Source organism: Eleginops maclovinus, chromosome 4, assembly GCF_036324505.1.
Source record: "Eleginops maclovinus isolate JMC-PN-2008 ecotype Puerto Natales chromosome 4, JC_Emac_rtc_rv5, whole genome shotgun sequence".
Classification (NCBI taxonomy): domain Eukaryota; kingdom Metazoa; phylum Chordata; class Actinopteri; order Perciformes; family Eleginopidae; genus Eleginops; species Eleginops maclovinus.
Genome location: NC_086352.1, coordinates 7,925,758 through 7,938,371, shown reverse-complemented (window position 1 = coordinate 7,938,371; position 12,614 = coordinate 7,925,758). Strand labels below are relative to the sequence as shown.

The window sequence follows — 12,614 nt, the reverse complement described above, 5'->3', positions numbered from 1 at the left end:
GAGCGCACGGTAAACATTAATAAAAATCACACTTGAGTGTTTCATCTCGTGGAAGATCTTGTGTTTTTACTTCACGTAACTGCACGTCTGGGCAGATGGCTTTACATACTGTTGTGATGTTCCCCTGTTGTTTAAACCGATGGTGCAGACAAACAATCGAGGGTGTTGTGGCGCGGGTATTTACCTTGAAGTCATCTGGAAGGAGCAGTTTGCTGGTCCTGAGGAAACTGAGGATGTAGCGGAATATCTCTCCGTCCCGATCTATGAAGTAGTGCTGCTTCAAGCTGTCCAACACGATGGGCTCCGTGCCATTGAACAGGCGACTGATTCTGAAAATTGAAAATGCACACACAAAAACACACACACACACACACACACAGCAGCCGCACACACAAACACACACATAATGGAGTCAGCCAGCTCCCTTCAAATGCATGAAACAATTACCCTCCATTTATTTTTCAATTTTATTAGCACTAAGCTTGAAATGCATTAGCATCCCAGGTTGAAACAAGGGGCTTAAGGCACAGTTCCTCCATTCCAGACTTGTTTGAAGTGTCCCTTCTGCGGAGAGATTACAACAACACACACGCTTGCTGCTTGTACTTACAGAAATTAATAGCATGAATGTAGCATTACAGCTCTATTATTCCATCTGTCAGAGGGCTGGGAATGAAACGGAGGAAAGAAATGGTGGAGGTCCACATACTAATGTAAGGGGAGACATTTCCTGACTCTGTTGTGAGTTTAAGAGGGATTCAAACAGCTGCACCTCCACTGTGAGTCAGTCTGACTGTACTTGCAGAGTTATGGTATCACAGGCTGCGTTTTCTTTATATAAAACACAATTCTGATTTGTAATTCTGCGCATATACATGACTATTTCAGGATAAGTTATTAATGCACTGCCCTTTATTTAAGCTCCTATGTAATGTCATCTAAATTATGAACTCTGATGCATATTGTGGGAGAAATTGGACGTGGATTGGTCTGTAAAAATATGCATTTGTTGTCAAAGATCTTTACATAAAATGCCATCACAGAAAATGTCTTTCCATTTTTCACTATTATGTTCTGTTATTATATATTATATTAAAAGTCAGGCTGATTAAGGGTAATTATTTGTTCCACTTAAACACAAATAAGCAAGAAAACATCTGAATAAACAAACTATAAAAGATGGAATCACATCAAGATGGTTTTCCAATTAAGAAACCTAATAATGACTTAAACACTCATTATTTTCCTGCATTTTCCACATATCAGGATTTTGGTGTGATAAGACACTTGTTGCTGCCCAGTGTCCCTCAAATAACCCCTTCTCCTCTTAAGATTAAGGGGTTGGTTAAGGTTTGCTACAGGGGCTCATCAAGGCGAAGAGAGAAAGAAATAGCTGTTATCTTTAAACTTTCATCACACCGTGTTGGCTCCGTGCCTCCAGATACCTTTGGACAGATATTCATTTCCACTTGTCTTTGTGAGCTTTTTTTTTGCAGCCTACCTGCAGGTCATCGGGGCAGATCTACTCTATCTAGTTCTACATTTACATATGCTAAGTACACCTTTTCAATAGTTAAAAGCAGTGTTTTAACATCTGTGATATATAGAGTAGAGTGTTTTGTCAAAATGAGTGTTAAAAAATGGGCTTTTTTGGTAACTAAACTGCGGTTTCCCTCACCAGTGATGCCTTTGCTGTGTAAATAATACTGACTTACACAAGAAATCTGTTGCACCTAACCTCTTTAACGGTTTCCCTGCACGTCTGGCTGAGAAACAGCTCTTGGCAGGGCGCTGCGTTGCTGTCATTATCATCACTTTCATGTAATCGGCTCCTTAATCACGGTAACAGCTTCTACGTCGGCTGACAAAGTTGTACGACAAAGAAAATTGTAAAAATGTGCAATAACGCGCCGGGCCAACAAACCCAGCGCTGCCTGAGCACTGGCGTTGTCAAACTCTATTAGGAGGCGGCGGACGGGAGCCGCAGAGGGAGCGTGGATGAACAAACAGCGGGGGCCGGCTTCACTCATCGCTCTGCATCTACAACAAGCCTCTTACTTTGTAAAAGTGAGCGTGGATTTAATGGTTGTATCAGGTATCTCCTGACCCCGATGTGTCGACACTGAAGCTATCACGTCAAATTTATTTTTCTTTGACTTGTGAAGAAGCAAAGATGGTTCACCCTCCCTCCCTCCCTCGCTTCCCTTACACTCTTTCTTTCTCTCCTCCGTCTCCATCCTTCTCCCTTGCTCGCTTTCTCTCTGGAAATCGATGCAAAATGCTTTATAAAAAACCAATACTCATCTCCCTGTTTGGCCCGAGGTGTTCCTTTCTCATATGGTCTTGCAATTCTTCCAGCTAGAATTTCACCATACCCCTCCAGGCTAACTCTGTTTTTCATCTCCACTTTTTTAAAAAGCAATTAAAATGCTGCCTGTTTTTCTTTTTCTTTCCCTCTCTTCTACTCCCTTCACTCTCGCTCTCTCTGTTGGTCTCCTCATTTTTTACCCTTTCAGTTAAATCCCTGAATTGGATGGTTGGGAGGAGGAGGGGGTGTTTTTAACAGGTAGGGAGATAGAACAAGGTGTTGGGAGAGAGGGAGGGAGAAATTAAGATACACAAAAAAAGCAGATTGATGTGGAGGAAGAAGAAGAAAGGGACAAAGAAATCAGAAGAGAGTGGAGAGAAGGATGCAGAGAAACAAACAGAATACGAGAGGAGAGGGAGAGAGTGGGAGAAAACACAGACACAACTCCAGAGAAATGCAGAGAGGAAGAGGGAGGGTGGGAGTGGGAGGTTATCGAGGACAGGAAAAGCTCAGATCTCCCACCTAAAGTGAGGGCAGGCAGCGGGGCAGGAGGTGAGTCTGCAGGGGGGGGGGGGGGTACCACAGGTACCACAGATTCTAAGGGAACAGATGCTATCTGGAAATGCAAGCAGCTCCATGCAAAGCGAACCCAGGGGTGTCGGGGAGTGCGTCATGCCTCACATCACACGGTAGATTTTGAGTAGGGGGGGTGTGAAGTTAATTTCTAAAAAGGTGGGAAAAATGTTTCAAAACATGGTCTACTTTTGTAATTTAGCTAAATATATGGGTTAATAACAATCAAATTAGATTCATTCGTAACTTTTTTACCATTTTCTTTCCACTTTAGGATTAAGAAAGCGACAAGTATTCACTAACTTCGTTATCTGGGAAAATGTAATTATTTAAGGCTTTGTTGCACAATATTTCCAGATGTGATTTCATTGACAAAACTAAATTTCACAACCACTAGCTGTCCTAATGTCTGTCTGCTGATTGCAAAAACATGCTCTCTGTTATTTTGCAGCCACATAACATTACTGTTCCTGCGCAGGAGCTACAATTAACTCTCATTATTATTTGATGTTAAGCGATTAAAACTACAAGTCAAACAGCTCATTTTACTTCAGGTCGCAGCGATGTGTTCGTGCCATGTTAAAAAAGCAAAGAACACTTGAGGCCTTACGGAGAAATGGCATAAAAAAGGAAAGGAAACAGTGAATGCTCAGAGTAAAAGAGGGGATATTGTTTGCTGTGTTAATTACGGTGATTTCAGCACAGTAACCAGAAGAGAGGACGGAGATCAGTCGACCCAGAAGACTCGTGTTCAAAGAGAAACATATCCAGTGGTCTTTGCAAAACACTTCCCTTGTGTGTGAAACATTCCCCCCTCATTTCCCCAGCTTCTGTTGAAGAGAGACTTTCCTCTGAGAGAGAGAGAGAGAGAGAGAGAGAGCGGCACAGCGAGAGCATCAATGTTTCATGACCCCTGTCCCTTAATATGGCCCGCACAGAAGAAGATGAATAACCACACATTACTTACTAGACTAACTTTCTCTTGGCATGCTGCATTATTTAGGGGGCAATCTATTAAATGTAATCATCAACTCTAAACTCTTTAACCCTGCTCGGCTAGTTTCACTGATGGAGAGTATCTAAGCACCTTTTCTTAACTATTTTTTAGACTTATTTGTAAGTATCTGTTTGTATTGTATTACATTATCATAGCACCAGATGTAGTAGAGGGGACTTATTGCTGAAGTCTGTCTGAATTCATTTTCAGGTTCATATCAGCATTTACTGTCTCTACTGGGACATGTCTCCATGCTTTAACGTTCAAAAAGCTCTTTATTTTTGTGCTACAGCTCCTCTTTTCACCTTCTGTCTGAAACCAGAGCCCAGTCTGCTCTGATTGGTTAGCTGGCCGGCTCTGTTGTGATTGGTCAACAGCTGAGAGATGTCCCGCCCCTTAACAGGTCCTCTTTAATGTTACTTTTTTACTGTGATTTTGTCCAAATAAAAAGATGAGACATGCTTTTATGGTACAATGGATTATTGTACCGCATATCTACACAGTTTTTAAAGTATTTAAATGTGTAAAAAAACAGGATAATGTAATAAACATAACAATAATGATGCATGCTGCATGATGAGTACTTTTACCTTTTGATATTTGAAGTACATTTATCTGATTACCCAAAATGAGCCACTGTCCAGAATGAGTTCTTTGAGTAGATTATGATGCAAATACTTTTGGACTTTTTACTTAATTATAACAAGGACTTTTACATGTGATGGAGTAATTTAAGTCAATAATATGTGTACTTTTACTTAAGTAAAGGATCTGAGTATTTCCTCAAACACTGGATAGCTTCCGGTTTTGCCTGATTGACCAGACATGGCTGAATGCAGCATCTATATATATATATCTCTCTCTCTCTCTTTTTATATATGAATTTATAAATATATCTATGCGGCTTTGCCAGTGTAATTGTTTTGCTTTCTGCTGTCAGCCATTATCCTAATTCACACAAAAGGGCCCCTCCTTCCACGGGCTCCAACGGAAAGTGGAGCCCCGAGGCCAACTGTACACTGAGGAGGCTGGAAGAGAGAGAAACAGAGAGTGTATGCGTGTGTGTATGCGTGCGTGTGTGTGTGTGTGTGTGTGTGATTCAAAGTGAGAAAGACACAGAAAGAGATAGAGAGAGAGAGAGAGAGAAAGAGAGAGAGAGAGAGGGAGTAAAGGAGCATGTGTGAAAGAGAAAGAGAAGCACTCCCACCAACACTCACACTGGGATCCGGTCTTTACTCTCTCTGTAATAACACTGTTTGGGTGCTCTGACATGACTCTGTGCTTCATGCGTGCTCTTTTTTCTTCGCCCCCTTATGAATAACTTCTTTGTAACATGTAAAGCATTACAAATAAATCCAAAAATAGGAGGTTTACAAGAAAAATAGCGAGATATGCCTCAATCTGAATACCATTAGCATGTTTTATTAGAAAAACTCTCGCCTTGTTGCCCCTGGATAATCACAAATACACCCCCCTATTAACAGAAACAATTATAAACCCTTGTCTGCGATTGGCTTTATTTTCCTCGGTACATGTCAGGAACAAAAGGGATTTCCTGTCAGTGATTATCAAGACTTTAATATTTATATTACCATGGGGATTAAGGGGATCCTGTAGCCAATTTGGCAGGTATTCAACAACCTGGTGAATGTTTACCCTGGCCCACATGGGACTCTGTCAGCTGACGGGGAAATGAGGAGTGCATGGAGTAGTGAATGACACACTGCATTGGCTTTAGGAGGAAATATATGGCATGGGAAGCAGCGGAGAGAACAGAGCTACCTCTTGTGTCACCTTGTTTGAGCATGGAACTAAAAGCGTGATAAAGTGGGAGGGTGGATTACCAACAGCTCTTACACAATCTAAATCATGATGACTAAATCTTACAACGGACGCGTTTCAAAAAATAAAAAAGCGAGAGAATCAAATGCCTCAGAAAGCAGGAGTTCCTTTCTCTTCCTGTCCAGACAAATACACATTGAGATATAAGAGAGGAAGTCTTTTAGGTGTTGACATCTCAAAGTTTCCCTGCACTACTAGACATGGTTACAGGTTAATTGATCTTATTTTGTCTCAAAAATAGGAATATATTCATGAAAGTAATCATATTTTATATGTATAGTGTCTTGACATTAACCCACTATGTTCAAACAGAAATAAGGACTACAAACGAGAGGTTATGGTTGCAAAAGCTAGGTCTAAATGACTCATAAAATCAATATTTAACACCCAAATCAGCTGGATGTTTATCAGATTCGAAGCAGCTTTGATGATCCGCACATTTACGTCATTGTTTTTCCTCCAAGGACGCCTCACAACACTCTGATCTACTGACCAAGAACACAGGCTATGAGAAGTGTTCGCATGTAAATTCACCACCATTCAATCCCAATTAAAACATGTGAGAGCATCTGTAGTGGCCAGATTGACAGCAGCTGAATTTCCCAAAATGCAAATGAAAGGAGGCTAAAAAAAAATGAAAGCCCTGGAGGTGTATTAAGAAATAATCATGACTGAAAAACAAAGAAAAACAATCCAATTTATCGTTTAAGAGCCACGAGAGTTTAGTAATAATGAGAAATGTCCCCACATTGTTTGAAAAGACATCGACTTCTGAAGTTATCCTAATGCCAGTCAGCTAAATGACTTGTTAACAGCAGATCCAATTAATCCTAATTGAGACAAACACCAGATCAATGATTTAATAACTGATTTAATGACTAAAATGCTAAATGAAGGTCGTCAATAGAGATATAAACTGATTGAAATCTAGTTGAAGATTTCATTAGGAAAGGATTCCCATCATTAAGTAAAAGGATAGTCTAAAAATCATCAAGATACCTTGTTTAAAGCTAAGAATGCACTCTTTATAATGCCAGTAAATCATTACAGTGATGTTAGCTAGCTAAATTACTTGTTTAAAGCATAAATCCAATGAATCCCAATTAAGACACCAGTCAAACTACTGATATAGTGACCAAAATGTCAAATTAAGCTTCAAAAAAAGCAATATAAACTGATTAAAATCTACTTGAAGATTGAATTAGGAAAGGATTCCCATCATAAAGTAGAATGACACTCGATTTCATCAAGATACCACATTTAAATCTAAAAATGCACTCTTTAAATTGCCAATAAATCATTATATTGATATTAGATACATAAGATTACTAACTAGAACTAATGACAGATGTGATGTCAAGTTAGAGTCTCAAATTCATGACAAGAAGACACATTTAAATCAAAAGAAAGGCCAATAAATCATGGTATTGATGTTTGATAAATAGGGAATTAATAACAGAACTAATGCAGATGAGAGTTTTACCTAGGAAGTTAAGTTAGAGTCTCAAATGCATGAAGGTCTCACAGTTAAAACAAAAGATGCACTCTTTAAAATGCCAATAAATCATAAAATTGGGAAAAATAAGGAACATTAATTGCTAGAACTAATGCATAGTGAGACCTGGAGTAAGTTAGAGTAATTTAAATCAAAATATGCCAATAAATCTTTACATTGATGTTGGATAAATAGGATTAATTACTAAAACTAATGCAATGAGAGACAAGTCTTATGGAGTAAGTTAAACTTCATGAAGATATCACATTTAAATCACAGTACACTCTTTAAATGCCAATAAAATCAAAACAATGATGAATAAGGACATCAGTTAGAACTAACGCACAGAGAGACGCTTACCTGGAGTCTGGGTACTTGGTGAGGGTCGCCAGGCTGCTGGTGTACATGTGTCCCCCGACATCGATGTGCACCGGAGCGTTTGATTTGGTCAGCTGGGCCGGCAGAGGGATCCCCTGAGAGGCCAGAGGAGAGACCGGGGACCGGGTCAGGGACAGCCGAGACATGCTTCTTCCCTCCTGAAAGCAAGTGTACAGAAAAGCCATGGGAGTGGAGGTATAGCTAAGAAAAAAACCACACACACACACACACACACACCACAACACTATGCTGCTCCTGCACCGGGGAGCAGATCCTCTCTGAATGCTATCAGATCACTTCCATGTCTGTCTGGTCGCATATTTAGCCTGGAAATTATTGCCACCGCTCTAATTAAGTATGTTTGCATCTTTCCATGCAGCACCGGAGGCGAGGATAGGAGGATGCTTATTAGAGAGAGAGAGAGAGAGAGAGAGAGAGAGAGAAAAAGAGAGGGAGGGGGAGATGGACAGATATAAAGACAGTGAGAGAGAGGCAGGAATGCTAGGTGTCAGCCTCCAGGGGAATAAAACAAACTGCTGCTGCAATATTCTAATTAAAGGTCGCCTTATGTGTTAGACGTGATGCACCCAGACACACCAACCACCAATCTGAGAGCCAGAAAACACGGAGAGGTGGGGAGGGGGTAACTTTTTTTTTCTCTTCCTCTTCCTCAAAAACAAAATGAGGTGATGGCTCGTTGTGTCACTTGTCACCTGTTTTACCGATATTAACTTTGGCCGAACAGGCGTAAAAACCCGCCAAAAGCATCACTTTTGCTGTCTGCAGTGAAAGGCCAAACCATGAAGTATTTCCCTCCAAATACGAGGTGACAAAATGTTAGAGGGATCACATGTTGTGCCATCTAATATCACCTCGTGTTTCTGTAACAAAGTGCGGGGATGCTCCGGATTGGAGATCAGGCACGGTGCACTCTGAGGTCAGCAGCTGAGTTTGATTTGCTGCTAAAATGTTTTGATGGAACATTTTTTTCTTTTAACGCCTCAATTTGATTCCACATGGTTCTGGAAAAAGCAATGGAGGCGTTTGGGTCCAATTTTGTGCAGCGTAATTTGTTTTCCAACCGTAAATTTGACATATTTTAAAAGTAGAAAAGTGCAAAACATAACAGGAGAGGATCAGATTGTTCTTATTTTAAGTTTCCCCAACGATCAGCGACTAAAAGGTCACATTGTGTTACCATTACTCATCCGTTCCCCTGCAGGCGCTTTGGTCTGAAATACAGACCTTTCCTGACGCAACACACAATCAAACTTTGCGTATAACGTTGAGCTCCACAACTACAACACCGATTGGGGTAATAGGATTTCACCCTCGAGTAAATCAGCAGAGTTGATCAGTTAAGAGTTGTTGCATATTATGGGCTGTTTGTCCTGCCTTTATGGTAAACTGGAGGCCGGTGTGAAAGGCCAGATCAGCCCCTCGGCCCCTGAGAGCAGAAACGCCGCTGGGCAAAAAACGAGACAGGAGCCGTTTTTTCTTTTCTCAGGGTGTTGCCTGGTTTACAGCAATACCATGTTCATTTAATACGATTACAGGAGGACGGGATTACACTTCAAATCCCAGGAAAAGGAGGGAAAAAAAACTTGGAAGGACTGAAGAAGTTTGGGGTCCCAACACCGGTATCCCACCTCCTCCTTCACGCCGTACAAATCCAACAGTAAAATGATGATATAATCCGAACAAAAAGGGAGGGAAATAGACCTATAAAGCTACTAAATCTCCCAATAAATCACAATTCCATTCAACATCTGTCTGTCTAAATCACTCTCTATCTCCCCCTACACACACACAACACACCATACATGACACATTCCTCCACAAAACACTGTAAATGCATCAACTTTCCCCTGCCTCCTTCCACTGACCCTCATCAAGTGTTGTAGCCAATTCCACCCTTTAGACATCCAAATAAGAATGAAATCCTCTATGCACACGATAGAAATAATACGCACACGGAAACGTTTGTATGGGGAACAACCCGGTACAACATCCCACTCCACACGATGTGCTCTGCCTCTAATACGGCTCAACATGGCGCCTTATTCCATGCTGTACAATTAAAATCATGATCCTGACACGTGTGATTCATCAGGCGCTGGATAAAAACTGAGAGAAACAGAAGGGAAAAGAGGAAGGGAAACCTCTCTAGTTTCCACGCTGCTCTTTATCACCGGTTTGACTATTCGTAAGCCTGCACTGTGCGTAAAAACATCAGATTCTGTGAGAAATGTTCACCATACCGTTTCAAACATCGTAGGGAATCCAGAGGAAATCCGTGCCGGCAGTCAGTCCCAGCTCCTGTCCGCGTGAAACCCCGGAAAATACCAAATATTTTCTCCAAATGCCCCCGAGTTGGTGGTACACTTACACCAGCATCCAGCTCCGGCACGAACCTATACACTGCCGCACTGAAAAAGCCAAGTGTTTGCTGTGCATCCCGACACAAAGCTGCCTTCTACAAAACACACTACAGGCTGTGGCCGGGGTGGACTGCTTTTGCGAAAGAGTCTCTGTGGCTTTAAAGGCTCTTATTGCAAGGCTGGCTCGACCTGTCCTCAGCGAGCTTCTTTGTACCAAAGCGCACAGGAAGCGTCCTTACCTTGTACATAGATGAGATGATCTCCTTCCCCTTCTGTGCTCTTATTTTGGATACGCGTAAAAATGTGCGCTCTTGTTGGATTCCTTCTTCGGTTTTTCGGCTTCTTGTTGTTCTTGCTTTTTGTTGCCTAAATGAAACTGCCCCTGTGGTTTGTTATGAGAAGAAGAAAGCCAATAATCCGTCTCTAAATAACAGAGCAGAGCTGAAAAAGAAGATCTTGCTCCGGGCAGCCCAAGTGCCTCTGGGCCAGGGATTAGGCTACAATTAGCTCAACTCCACTCTCTCGCCCAGGCAATTTTCTCAAGGAAGAAAAAACGTGATACCCCCCCTCCTTATTCCCGAAATTATGACTGCAAAGATATAATAACTTATCTAATTTTTTACCCAAGCTAAAGTAGACGGGTTCCCTTAACGGTGGGAAGTTGCAGGGGGTTGGAAACCTAACAGGCAACTGTCGCTCAATGGATTTAGAGCAGCAAAAAGCAGATTTTAATCATTGTCATTTCGTCTGATGTAATAGTTCCCCAGGCAGTTCCAGCTAGTAGGCATACATTTCCATCTCCATCTCCAGCCTGAATCTAAAGTTTAAAGCCATAGTCCTCCACTCAGGCAGCATGCAATGAAAGGCGCAGTAACTTGTTGATAAAGTCCCAGTAGGAAAAATATGTTGAAAATGAAATATCCTTGAACCAATATCTTTCACGCGGTGATTTTCCCCCCTCTGTCTCTCCCTCTCTCCCTCTCTCTCGCCTTAATGTCTGGAGTTGTAACGCCAAAATTTCCTGCAGGCCATTAAAATCAAATGACGTCTATGGACATGCATGCATGCTGCTGCAGAAAGCGCCCGCACAACCTGCCTGCAGCCAAATGCGCCATTTCAATTATAGCGCAGGGCTTAGATGGAGATATTGCCCAGAACAACCCCCCTCCCTTCCTTCACTCTCAAATGAAAGCAGTCAGCCTGAAGACTTCTTTTTTTTTAGGGGGGGTGGAAAATAAGATGCTGGATGATAATTGGTATTTTTTTGAACATATAAACACACAACGCAGGTGAAGCGCGTAAAAGTGGTGTGCCATAATGTATTGAAGGATAAAGAGAGAGTCAAGCAGGTGCTCACACCAAGGAGAGCATTATTTATTTATTTGCATGTTTGTTTATTTGCGGGTAAATAACTGTGAATAATTGATGCAACATTGAGCCCAGTAATTACTCTGTACCAGCATCCTGAGAGGTGGGGGGCTCGTTTCTTGATATTTGGCGCCAACCAGTGTAGGAACTTATTATTGGTCGGCAGAAAATGTAGTTCCCCTTTTTGGGAAGGTTTTCTATTATTTTAAGACGATTTCTTTTTGATCCTGTGGCATTTTAAATTGTGTTTTACCTGGTACAATACTCTTAGTCATGAGGAGGTTGGGTGGATTAATTGAAATATGCATTATGTCACATTTACCTGTGACACAATGCAATCAGTAACCTAATTTAAGTATCTCAATAACCTGATTACTTTCGCTACCATTTGGATTACTTGAATATCAAATCCCAATACATTTTAGCAATGCTATTGGAGTTCAATACATACATTGACAGTACCGGTATGTTGTTTAATAAATCCCACGTTTACTGAATTAAATCAAAAGATATTGAGAGAAGAAGTTGTAATCAGGCTTGGGGAGTAACAGATTACTAACAGGATGAGTAAGGCAGTTTTTCATACAAATAAAACCACTTATATACTATAACCTCAATATCTTGCCTTACATTATCCTGTTGTCTTACACAAAAACAATTGTTACGTCCCCACCAAGGTCCAGGGGACCAGAGGACAGTAACACACACCAACCAATAACAGAGGGAGTCAACAAAAAGGATTATTCCTTTAACACAGAATGTTGCCACAAATGTTCTTTAAGTGAGGAGGAGGAGGAGGAGGAGGAGGATTGTGCCAAACAAAATAAATGAATGTAACAAAACAAGGCCTTAGAAACAAATACTCAAACAAAAACCCTCCCTCTCTGCACTACTACGAAGGGGTGGCAACAATCCACTAACCTAGTGTGTCTAACAGGTTTTAACTACGTGATGAAATGTAGAAGGTACCCCAAACTTACCAAACGCCTCCACCTCCCACCACACACACCCACAGTAAACAAAGATACTCTCTGGAATCAGACACTAACAAAAGGATCCTGCAGGCTATAGTGTCAGCAGCAGGCCCAGGTCTGAGAGACAGAAAGCTTCCTGGGTGCTTCCTTTATGACCAGCCCTGGCTGCTGATAGGCCAGCTGAGGGTGAGGGGATCCAATCAGCCATCAGTCTCAGGTGCACCAGCAGGTACCGATCAGCTGCTGATTAGAGAGGGGGAGAAGAGACAAGAGCAGGAGGGAAAACAACAACACGAGC

At 41.5% G+C, this 12,614-nt stretch overlaps 1 protein-coding gene across 2 annotated transcripts in view; it reads right to left on the bottom strand.

The window, feature by feature from the left end:
• The window catches only part of LOC134862542 (BTB/POZ domain-containing protein kctd15), a 29,494-nt gene extending 18,455 nt beyond the window's left edge, over window positions 1–11,039 (bottom strand). The window contains exons 1-3 of one of the 2 annotated variants that reach the window (XM_063880529.1): window positions 10,214–11,039; window positions 7,576–7,751; window positions 185–329 (exon numbers count right to left, since the gene is read on the bottom strand). In XM_063880529.1, coding sequence (XP_063736599.1) covers window positions 185–329; window positions 7,576–7,751; window positions 10,214–10,222 — 330 coding nt within the window. In that variant the 5' untranslated portion in view covers window positions 10,223–11,039. Of the gene's footprint in view, window positions 1–184; window positions 330–7,575; window positions 7,752–9,854; window positions 10,085–10,213 lie in introns of those variants that run through there. The other variant, XM_063880528.1, reaches the window with a different exon arrangement.
• Window positions 11,040–12,614: the final 1,575 nt, after the last annotated feature.